The following is a 12,635-nucleotide window of genomic DNA, read 5'->3' as shown; positions in this document are numbered from 1 at the left end:
TAAAAGACACGTCTTGATCGACCTTTGATGGCTCATGATGTAAGTACCTTTTCTGTATCTCTGAACTGTTGAGAGAACCATCAGATTCATTATAGCGCATTCAACATTGTTTCTACTGCGGTCAGTCTGACTTGCTTCAAGCTCTCTACCTTTGCAAAACAAGATCTAAATGTTGCAAACCTGCTGGACAAGAAATTACGAGGATTAATGGCAACAACTGTGCCGTGTGTTTGAATCTATTTATTCAACTGCAACTGGTTTCAGTGACACACTGCACCATCATCAGTCCCCTCTGTTGGCAAAAATTTGGACCTATGGTCAACTTCCCGTACTGTCATAAAAAAATCTAAAAACTAAGCTTCGTCCCAACAGCCCTTGGAAGGCCCAACGGCACTGACTGGCTGCAGTGTCATCCTCAGCACACAGGCATCACCGGATGCGGATATGGAGGGGCATGTGGTCAGCACATCGCTCACCTGGCTGTATGTCAGTTTCTGAGACCGGAGCCACTACTTCTCAATCAAGTAGCTCCACAGTTTGTCTCACAAGGACTGATTGCACCCCGCTTGGCAACAGCACTCGACAGATGGTCACCCATCCAGATGCTATCCGAGCTGGACAGTGCTTAACTTTGGTGATGTGATGGGAACCGGTGTTACCACTGCGGCAAGGCCATCAAACTCGGCGTCCGAGACCTGCTCATACAGAAAGCAGAGAGTGTTCGCTACACACATCATACAACTACTTATTACTCAAATTAGTCATGCCCAGGGACTAATACCGCGTAACACCGTCCTAGCATTGATAGTGACTTCAATTCGGCAAGGAAGAGAGTTCGTAAATTTCTTCAGATACGCCCACGCTGTAATGAGGAGGTACCGATATAGGCCATCCCCAAGGGCACATAAGGGGTGCAAAAAAGTGACCAAAAAAGAAACAAGAAAGAAGATAGGGTAACAGTTAATGGGGAGATGTACATGAGTTCTCCTACACCCTCGTTTCAATCTTCTAGATTAGATTAGATTAGTACTTGTTCCATAGATCATGAATATGACACTTCGTAATGATGTGGAACTTGTCAGGTTAATAAAAGGTGTCTATACGAGATATTACATTACACAAAATATTACATGACACGTAATATTTTAATTTTTTGTGAGGGTTAGAGAAATTACGCACTTACTATATCCAAAAATTCATCTAATAGGTAGAAGGAGCTGCCATTAAGAAATTCTTTTAATTTCCTTTTAAATGCTATATGGCTATCAGTCAGACTTTTGATGCTATTAGGTAAGTGACCAAAGACTTTTGTGGCAGCATGATTTATCCCCTTCTGAGCCAGAGTTAGATTTAGCCTTGAATAGTGAAGATCATCCTTTCTCCTAGTGTTGTAGCCATGTACACTGCTATTACTTTTGAATTCATTCGGATTGTTAATAACAAATTTCATAAGTGAATATATGTATATTGTGAGGCTACAGTGAAGATCTGTAGCTCTTTAAATAAGTGTCTGCAGGATGATCTTGGATGAGCTCCAGCAATTATTCTGATTACACGCTTTTGTGCAATGAACACTCTTTTACTCAATGAGGAGTTACCCCAGAATATGATGCCATACGAAAGCAGAGAATGAAAATGGGTGTGGTAAGCTAATTTACTGAGATGTATATCGACAAATTTTGCAATGACCCTAATAGCATAAGTAGCTGAACTCATACGTTTCAGCAGATCCTCAGTGTGTTTTTTTCCAGTTCAACCCCTCATCAATGCATACACCTAGAAATTTTGAATATTCTGCCTTAGCTACCGATTTCTGATCAAAGTCTATACTTATTAATGGTGTCATTCCATTTATTGTGTGGAACTGTATGTACTGTGTTTTGTCAAAGTTTAATGAGAGCCCATTTGCAGAGAACCACTTAACTGAAAAACATCGTTTACAATTTCACCAGTTAATTCTTGTCTGTTGGGTGTGATAGCTATACTTGTATCATCAGCAAAAAGTACCAGCTTTGCCTCTTCGTGAATATAGAATGGCAAGTCATTAATATACATTAAGAACAGCAGAGGACCCAAGACTGAATCTTGCGGCACCCCATTCTTGATTGTTCCTCAGTTTGAGAAATCACCAGTTTTTTTGCATATTATGTGAACTGCTTACTTCAACTTTCTGCACTCTTCCAGCTAGGTATGATTTAAATAATTTGAGCGCTGTCCCATTCATACCACAGTACTTGAGCTTATTTAGCAGTATTCCATGATTTACACAATCAAAAGCCTTTGAGAGATCACAAAAAATCCCAACGGGTGACTTCCGGTTACTCAGAGCATTTAATATTTCACTAGTGAAAGTATATATAGCATTTTCCATTGTAAAACCTTTCCGGAAACCAAACTGACATTTTGTTAAAACTTTATTTTTACAAAGGTGTGAAGCTACTCTACAATTACATTACTTTTTCATGAATTTGGGATAAGGCAGTCAGAAGATAGATTGGGCGGTAGTTGTTGACATCAGATGTATCCCCTTTTTTATGCAGTGGTTTAACAATGGCATACTTCAGTCTATCTGGGAAAATACCCTGCTTCAGAAAGCTATTACATATGTGGCTAAGAATCCCACTTATTTCTTGGGAACAAGCTTATATTATCCTGTTGGAAATGCCATCAATTCCATGTGAGCTTTTATTCTTAAGAGAGTTTATTATCTTCCTAATTTCACAAGGAGAGGTGGGTGGAATTTCAATTGTATCAAATGGTGTGGGTAAGGCCTCTTCCATTAACTGCCTTGCTTCTTCTACCAATTTCGTACTGTAACTAGGAGCGCCTGTGGAGGAAGCAAGCAAGAAAGGTATAGGGGAATGTGGAATTTACTTGCACCTCCAGACGCTTCTTCTGCTGCTCCCAAGGCTTGGTTGGTACGATGAGAGGTTGGAGTATTCCGGCTTTCAGCAAGGGATGCTTGCTGTGTCACTGGGGAGACATGACCGTAGACCAGACACTGTCGCTAGCTGCAATCTCGAAGTAGCAATGGTTTTGTGTGTGATTAGTGCTGTGGTTTGGTTGTTGTTGCTGCTTTTCTACTGAAAACTGACTTGCTGGAGAAGTAAGGAAAGAAAGCATAATTGTACTGTCGCTCACTGCTACAACATTGCCACTAAAACACGGGACGTTATTTTTTATCGTTTCCGGAAATATTAAATCTAATCCAGACTCAGCTACACGAGCACCTCAGAAAACAACTACTGACAATGAAGACTAATGGCCGTCCTACATCTTACAGAAGTATAGAATGGAACGTAAGTCTGTTAGCAATAATGTTCAGGCTATTTTGTCACAGCATTTCACATCACGGATAAAAAAGGGAAAGTGTTTTATATAGAGCATAGTCTTCTGCTGTTGTTATAACGTTAACCGAAGCAGAGATAATTGACTGAATTCTGTCCTCCGCAATTATAGTACCTTCAGAAAAAGGAATAGCGTTCCCGTTTCCAGTGATTATTGTAAGAAGTAACCTATTTCTTCCTTTGACCTCTGTGGAATTGTTTTGGACTGTACCATGGTCGCAAACTCTAGAAAAATAATTCCACAGTCAGTTTTGATTCAGCCTAGCAGCCAATTCACTATGTGATCAAAAGTATCCGGACACCCCCCAAAACACACGTTTTTTATATTAGGTGCATTGTGCTGCCACCTGCTGCCAGGTACTCCGTATCAGTGACCTCAGCAGTCATTAGACATTGTAAGAGAGCAGAATGGGGGCTCTGCAGAACTCACGGACCTCGAACGTGGTCAGGTGATTGGGTGTGTCTTGTTTTATACATCTGTATGCAAGATTTCCACATTCCTAAACATCCCTAGGTCCACTGTTTCCAATGTGATAGTGAAGTGGAAACGTGAAGGGACATGTACAGCACAAAAGCGTACAGGCCAACCTCGTCTGTTGGCTGACATCTCAAGTTCTCTTAGCATGTTATTAAGAATACACTGAAATTTGTTTGTGCACTGTCAGTCCATTGTTACTTCCCATTCATTCCTTGTAACTAGTGTATCTCTTGCTAAAAGGTTTGGAATTGCAAATCCATCCTTAAATTACTTCACCATTTTCATTACACTGATATAAGAATTAAAAGTTAAACAGTATTTTTAAAAGCATACATGAACTGTGGTTCAGTTGCACCTAATTCATGAGCTGGTAGATATTTGCTGCTTGTTTGTTGTCCACAATGGGGGGAGGGTGGGAGCAAGAGGATGACTTGCCCCTTAACATCTGCCATATGAAGTTTTTATTCATTACAGAATTCTTATACAAGCATAGAAGTGACAGGGTAACCAACAATTCTTTGAGATATTATAAGTTTTTTGTGTTAACTATAAAATTTGGTATTTGTGGCCTGGTATGGTATGTCTTAAAATGGATCACTTCATTTATATAAAAAAAGTGTAGTTTTAGAACCTTTAGAGAATGGTATCTTATGTACAGCAATCAACACAGATCTGTGACATTGCAATCTTGCCACCAAACTCAACTGAAATCCTAATATTCAGTTTAATCATTGTAGATTTATTGGCTGATGTATTAGTCCTTTTGAGCCATTTTGTCATTAAATATGAGATTTACCACTCTAATTACATCCAAATAATTACATTTTCTGTTTCAGCTTGTTAAATGATGAAGCTTTCCATGGGCTTGAATGGGTTGAATTTCTGAGTCTGGCTGACAATGCATTGCCTGAAATTCCACAATATGTGCTAAAACGTATGCCACATGTGAAAACTCTTGATATGGGCCGAAGCAAAATCAGTACTGTATTAGAAAATGATTTTAAGGTAAGTTAACTGCAATGATTTTCCATAATTAATTTTCATTGTTTCCAAGGTGCAATTTTAGGAAAAATTTAAAAGTACTTTGCAGATGAAATCAAGAAAACTCTGTAGAACCAAAGATGAAATTTAGATCAGCTGGACTGGTGGAAGTGTGTGAAATGATTGATAAGCGTACAGGAGTAAGGAGAAAGAAATAAAGTAACTAAATAGAGTTTAGGTTGCATACAGATACTATATATATTTTCAATAATTGTCCAATTAAAAATGAAAGCTGTTGATTCTTTTTCGCTGTTTAAAAAATGTTAAGGGCTTTTGTATTGCTTCATTGTGCCATTTCATTTGAACATAAAGAATTCAAGAAATCTGAAACATAAAAGTGTGTACACACACACACACACACACACACACACACACACACACACACACACACACACACTATGCAGTCCTTCATTCACTGAGTTGTGAGTTTGATCATGAAAGACAAACTTCAGGAAAATTGAGTTAGTCAAGATATCTAACAAAAGCAAATTATGAAGAAGAAAATACTGCAGTGTGCTTTATCAACAGTTCATTTTATTAATTACATTCTGTTTGTGAATTGAAAGTTTGTGATGGTATCTAATACTATTAACATAATAGATGCTGCTTCAAAAATCAGTTGCCCTGCCAGTTAATTGTGCAGGTTTTGCTTGTCAGCTATGCTTAGCAATTACATATTTTTGAATAACAGTTATCACCTTACTCTAAGCTTAGAGGTTACTTACAGCAACAACTGTTCCTTAACTTACTCATTCATTCATGAATTAAAATGAAGGAAAATGTCTATGGATATGGATAGACTCAAAGTATACATTAACAAAGTGGAACAGCTGTTAAAATCTGTGTTAATAATTAACTATTACTAAATACGATAAAGTATTGTAAATAATTTAGGATTAAAGGAGGTCACTCATGGAATAGCAGAAGCATTGAGTAATTGACAGATGTGCACAAAAGAGAAAGAGAAAGAAAACTTCCTAGCTTATAAATCCTTTGTCAAGCTAGAGGACACACACACACACACACACACACACACACACACACACACACACACACACACACACACAAACCTGTGCCCCTACATGGTGCCAGTTAGACACATTGTGCTTCCAGCTGGCACAATATACAGACAATTGTATAGTCTTGTAGATATGTGTGTTTGTACGATAACTTGACAGACAATTTGTTTCGAAAGCTAGCAAGCTTTCTTGCCCTTTTGTGTGTGCCTGTCAATGCCTCAATGCTTCTGCTATTTGATGAGTGGTCTCCTTCGCTCCTAAATTATTTGCATTCTACCAGAACTTTCCTACTGTATAAATTATGGTAAAATTAAAAAGATAGTTTCTTCTTTGAACAGCCTTTGTGCTCCTTTATTTGCATTACATATCCTCTGATTATCCCCTGTCTAGCTTTATAATTACATGACCACACTGATATTTATCAGACCTGTTTACATTGTGCATGTCTACCTTTCATGCAGCTAGCAGAAATGTTCAATCATAGAATCTAGGTAATTAGATAACTTGTTCAAATATTGACTAATTAAAATATGTTTTTGATTTTATTTTAAAACTAGACTTCTCAGTTTTCTGTTAGACACTGGAATATGGGTGTAATAATTTTGTAGTAGAATGAAAACATTAGGCAAGATATTTAAATAGTCAATACTACAGCTGTGTGTAGAGTGAGTCATGTGACCTTATTTCTTTCATGTTGTAATTTTTAAAATTATTTTCTTATTTTAAATACTACGACATTTTTCTATGATTGAATGCATGTATTATTAATGTCGGGACACTTTCATCTCAGAGATACTGTGTGTGTGTGTGTGTGTGTGTGTAAAGAAGTAGCTGTACAATCATGCAGATGATTATGAATTATTTTTGCAAACTGACTTGTTCCCCTAACAAGACTTTACATTATGACCCATCCCACATGCAGGTACCAATCTAACTACATATTTATGTTATTTTTGTGTTCTTCAGAAAGTGTGTAAGACTAGTCAATGAATTTTTTGATGGAAACTCAAGAAGTTCTTCTCACTTAGTCAGTTACTTGCACATTCTGTTATGTTTTACTTGCTATGAAGTGGAATGTTCATTTCATTTCATAAATTATCTGACTAGCTTGGCAGTTATTTTTGTAACTACTGATCTTTGTGTATGGAATTAGCTTTTTGTTTTCTGGAGAACACAGATTTTGGTTTCACTGCACTCAGTCTTATAAAATTTGGCATTGTCACCAATGCCAATTTTAGTTTTAAGTCTTCATAGTACTCTCCAAGTTTGTCTTGGAAACAGAGGAAATTATGTGTGCTGTAAGTCACAATGATGAACACAATAGCTTTTGTCTTGGAGTTCAGCAATACTGAAATGACTACTGATAAAATAGTGTTCATCTTAATGATTAATAATTTGTTTTCTGTTAATTTTCTACTCTTCATAGATATTGTAACTTGACAACACAACACATGAAAGATTGATTGTGCCTTTCAATCTGCATTCACTATATTAAACCTTTTTGATTCTTACAGAATACTGCAGTAACATTGTTTTCTCAAGATTGTACTCTTTGCATGACTGACGAGTGAAGTGAAATGTAATATGCCAGTACTAATTTTTTTTGCAGAGTGTTCCAGAGCTTCAGCATCTATTTCTTCCAGGAAATATGATTTCAAAACTGGAAAAGAACTGCATACCTTACATTCTTCGCCATCTACATATTGGACGGAACAGAATTGAGAGCCTAAATGGAAGTCTCAGGTATGAAAAAATTTCTGTTTTCACCTGATGATTCAAATACTGTATATTACTCACTTGTCATTCCCATTTCCCCTTGTACAATATGCTATACTATTATCTCACGTGTAAACTGTCAGATTTCAAAAATTGAAAATCAGTATTTATGTGTGAAATATATTACCTGTAAAAATCATTTTACTTAGAAACTGAATTTATGTGTGAAATATATTACCTGTAAAAATCATTTTACTTAGAAACTGATTATCTATTTCATGTCACTGTGGCAGCTTCACAAATTATGCATAATTCTATCAAGAGATTAAGGGTAGAAAGTGTTGATTATTGTTGGTGAATTTAGCTCAAAAATGGTTCAAATGGCTCTAAGCGCCATGAGACTTAACATCTGAGGTCGTGAGTCCCCTAGACTTAGAACTACTTAAATCCAACAAACCTAAGGACATCACACACATCCATGCCTGAGGCAGGATTCGAACCTGCGACCATAGTAGCAGCGCAGTTCTGGACTGAAGTGCCTAGAACTGCTCGGTCACAGAAGCTGGCGAATTTAGCTCCTTAGGAGGGAAGTGTTTCTAGAAAAATTTGTTCCAAAATATTTACTTTAGCCTTCGTACAAACGTAGGTGAAATAATTATAAATTTTGAAGCTGGCCACTTCAAGAATTTCTTTTCCTGGTCTTATGATTTCATGTCTTAAAACTTTGAATATCTGTTGAAATGAGTAAAAGTAACTGGACCATCCAGTCAGCTATTTGTATTTTGTACAGATTCAATTCAATTCAATTCAATTTATTAGCATCCTTGTAGTACATCATCGAAATGATATAGGACTTGTCAATAAACATTACAATTTAAAATACATATACATGAAAATTTGTAATTGAATTTACTTGTCACTTAAACATTACAATTTTAATAGAACTTTTAGAACATTAACATAAAAATATACAAGTAGGATAACGACGTACAAAAAAAAAAAAAAAGTTAGTGATTCTCACATCAAAGATTATTTACATTCTTACATTAACACTGTTTCACACTTTCATAGAAACAGCAAGTATTTAAATGTGAGCAATTACACATATTTATTATGTCAGGGAAATATTAACTGCGCTTTTATTGTCAACGATTCATAAACTCTTCAATACTGTAAAAACTATTGCTCAATAACATGTTTTTTAATTCTCTTCCCCCCCCCCCCCCCCCCCCCGCCCCCCATGAACCATGGACCTTGCCGTTGGTGGGGAGGCTTGCGTGCCTCAGCGATACAGATAGTCATACCGTAGGTACAACCACAACGGAGGGGTATCTGTTGAGAGGCCAGACAAATGTGTGGTTCCTGAAGAGGGGCAGCAGCCTTTTCAGTAGTTGCAAGGGCAACAGTCTGGATGATTGACTGATCTGGCCTTGTAACAATAACCAAAACGGCCTTGCTGTGCTGGTACTGCGAACGGCTGAAAGCAAGGGGAAACTACGGCCGTAATTTTTCCGGAGGGCATGCAGCTTTACTGTATGATTAAATGATGATGGCGTCCTCTTGGGTAAAATATTCCGGAGGTAAAATAGTCCCCCATTCGGATCTCCGGGCGGGGACTACTCAAGAGGATGTCATTATCAGGAGAAAGAAAACTGGCATTCTATGGATCGGAGCGTGGAATGTCAGATCCCTTAATCGGGCAGGTAGGTTAGAAAATTTAAAAAGGGAAATGGATAGGTTAAAGTTAGAATAGTGGGAATTAGTAAAGTTCGGTGGCAGGAGGAACAAGACTTCTGGTCAGGTGACTACAGGGTTATCAACACAAAGTCAAGTAGGGGTAATGCAGGAGTAGGTTTAACAATGAATAGGAAAATAGGAATGCGGGTAAGCTACTACAAACAGCATAGTGAACGCATTATTGTGGCCAAGATAGATACGAAGCCCACACCTACTACAGTAGTACAAGTTTATATGCCAACTAGCTCTGCAGATGACGAAGAAATTGAAGAAATGTATGATGAAATAAAAGAAATTATTCAGATAGTGAAGGGAGACGAAAATTTAATAGTCATGGGTGACTGGAATTCGAGTGTAGGAAAAGGGAGAGAAGGAAACGTAGTAGGTGAATATGGATTGGGGCTAAGAAATGAAAGAGGAAGCCGTCTGGTAGAATTTTGCACAGAGCACAACTTAATCATAGCTAACACTTGGTTTAAGAATCATGATAGAAGGCTGTATACATGGAAGAACCCTGGAGATACTAAAAGGTATCAGATAGATTATATAATGGTAAGACAGAGATTTAGGAACCAGGTTTTAAATTGTAAGACATTTCCAGGGGCAGATGTGGACTCTGACCACAATCTATTGGTTATGACCTGTAGATTAAAACTGAAGAAACTGCAAAAAGGTGGGAATTTAAGGAGATGGGACCTGGATAAACTGAAAGAACCAGAGGTTGTACAGAGTTTCAGGGAGAGCATAAGGGAACAATTGACAGGAATGGGGGAAAGAAATACAGTAGAAGAGGAATGGGTAGTTTTGAGGGATGAAGTAGTGAAGGCAGCAGAGGATCAAATAGGTAAAAAGACGAGGGCTAGTAGAAATCCTTGGGTAACAGAAGAAATATTGAATTTAATTGATGAAAGGAGAAAATATAAAAATGCAGTAAATGAAGCAGGCAAAAAGGAATACAAACGTATCAAAAATGAGATCGACAGGAAGTGCAAAATGGCTAAGCAGGGATGGCTAGAGGACAAATGTAAGGATGTAGAGGCTTTTCTCACTAGGGGTAAGATAGATACTGCCTACAGGAAAATTAAAGAGACCTTTGGAGATAAGAGAACCACTTGTATGAACATCAAGAGCTCAGATGGAAACCCAGTTCTAAGCAAAGAAGGGAAAGCAGAAAGGTGGAAGGAGTATATAGAGGGTTTATACAAGGGCGATGTACTTGAGGACAATATTATGGAAATGGAAGAGGATGTAGATGAAGATGAAATGGGAGATACGATACTGCGTGAAGAGTTTGACAGAGCACTGAAAGACCTGAGTCGAAACAAGGCCCCGGGGGTAGACAACATTCCATTGGAACTACTGACGGCCTTGGAAGAGCCAGTCCTGACAAAACTCTACCATCTGGTGAGCAAGATGTGTGAGACAGGTGAAATACCCTCAGACTTCAAGTAGAATATAATAATTCCAATCCCAAAGAAAGCAGGTGTTGACAGATGTGAAAATTACCGAACTATCAGTTTAATAAGGCACAGCTGCAAAATACTAACACGAATTCTTTACAGACGAATGGAAAAACTAGTAGAAGCCGGCCTCGGGGAAGATCAGTTTGGATTCCGTAGAAATACTGGAACACGTGAGGCAATACTGACCTTACGACTTACCTTAGAAGAAAGATTAAGGAAAGGCAAACCTACGTTTCTAGCATTTGTAGACTTAGAGAAAGCTTTTGACAATGTTGACTGGAATACTCTCTTTCAAATTCTAAAGGTGGCAGGGGTAAAATACAGGGAGCGAAAGGCTATTTACAATTTGTACAGAAACCAGATGGCGGTTATAAGAGTCGAGGGACATGAAAGGGAAGCAGCGGTTGGGAAGGGAGTAAGACAGGGTTGTAGCCTCTCCCCGATGTTATTCAATCTGTATATTGAGCAAGCAGTAAAGGAAACAAAAGAAAAATTCGGAGTAGGTATTAAAATCCATGGAGAAGAAATAAAAACTTTGAGGTTCGCCGATGACATTGTAATTCTGTCAGAGACAGCAAAGGACTTGGAAGAGCAGTTGAACGTAATGGACAGTGTCTTGAAAGGAGGATATAAGATGAACATCAACAAAAGCAAAACGAGGATAATGGAATGTAGTCGAATTAAGTCGGGTGATGTTGAGGGTATTAGATTAGGAAATGAGACACTTAAAGTAGTAAAGGAGTTTTGCTATTTGGGGAGCAAAATAACCGATGATGGTCGAAGTAGAGAGGATATAAAATGTAGACTGTCAATGGCAAGGAAGGCGTTTCTGAAGAAGAGAAATTTGTTAACATCGAGTATAGATTTAAGTGTCAGGAAGTCATTTCTGAAAGTATTTGTATGGAGTGTAGCCATGTATGGAAGTGAAACATGGACGGTAAATAGTTTGGACAAGAAGAGAATAGAAGCTTTCGAAATGTGGTGCTACAGAAGAATGCTGAAGATTAGATGGGTAGATCACATAACTAATGAGGAGGTACTGAATAGGATTGGGGAGAAGAGGAGTTTGTGGCACAACTTGACCAGAAGAATGGATCGTTTGGTAGGACATGTTCTGAGGCATCAAGGGATCACCAATTTAGTATTGGAGGGCATCGTGGAGGGTAAAAATCGTAGGGGGAGACCAAGAGATGAATACACTAAGCAGATTCAGAAGGATGTAGGTTGCAGTAGGTACTGGGAGATGAAGAAGCTTGCACAGGATAGAGTAGCATGGAGAGCTGCATCAAACCAGTCTCCGGACTGAAGACCACAACAACAACAATTCTCTTTTAAATATGTACAGTTTTGGTATTATTTTTAGTTCTTTGGGGAGAGCACTGTAGAGGATTTTGGGTTGGTATAGTACACTTTTGTGATACATAGCTGTTTTATGATTTTCTCTGTGACAATCATTCCTATTCCTTGTTTCGTTGTTGTGAAATTCTCTGTTTAATGTAGAAAATTCCTCGTGTTCTTTTAAGAAACATATGCTTTCATATATGTATAAAGATGGTAGTGTCATGATTTTTAATTCTTTGAAAGCTTGCCTACAAGAGTCTCTATATCCTATACCTTTTTATTATTCTGACTGCCTTCTTTTGTAGTCTAAATGAGTGTTTTGTTAGACTGCTGTTCCCCCAAAACTGTAGGCCGTATCTTAATAAACTGTGCATGAATGAGAAATAAACACATAACACTGTTTTAATATTACATGAGCTTTTAAGCATTCTAAGAATATAACATGTTTGTTCAATGATATTACATGCTTTTCCCATCTTAAGTGTTCATCAAA

The 12,635-nt window shown here is 37.8% G+C and overlaps 1 protein-coding gene across 1 annotated transcript in view; it reads left to right on the top strand.

The window, feature by feature from the left end:
- LOC126248441 (leucine-rich repeat and death domain-containing protein 1) overlaps window positions 1–12,635 on the top strand; it is a 198,637-nt gene that overhangs the window by 128,656 nt on the left and 57,346 nt on the right. The window contains exons 2-3 of the mRNA XM_049949423.1: window positions 4,662–4,830; window positions 7,495–7,628. Of these exons, the coding sequence (XP_049805380.1) occupies window positions 4,662–4,830; window positions 7,495–7,628 (303 nt within the window). The remainder of the gene's footprint in view (window positions 1–4,661; window positions 4,831–7,494; window positions 7,629–12,635) is intronic.

This window comes from Schistocerca nitens, chromosome 1, assembly GCF_023898315.1.
Source record: "Schistocerca nitens isolate TAMUIC-IGC-003100 chromosome 1, iqSchNite1.1, whole genome shotgun sequence".
NCBI lineage: Eukaryota > Metazoa > Arthropoda > Insecta > Orthoptera > Acrididae > Schistocerca > Schistocerca nitens.
The sequence above is the reverse complement of the archived record's forward strand: the minus strand, read 5'-3'. Positions and strand labels throughout refer to the sequence as shown.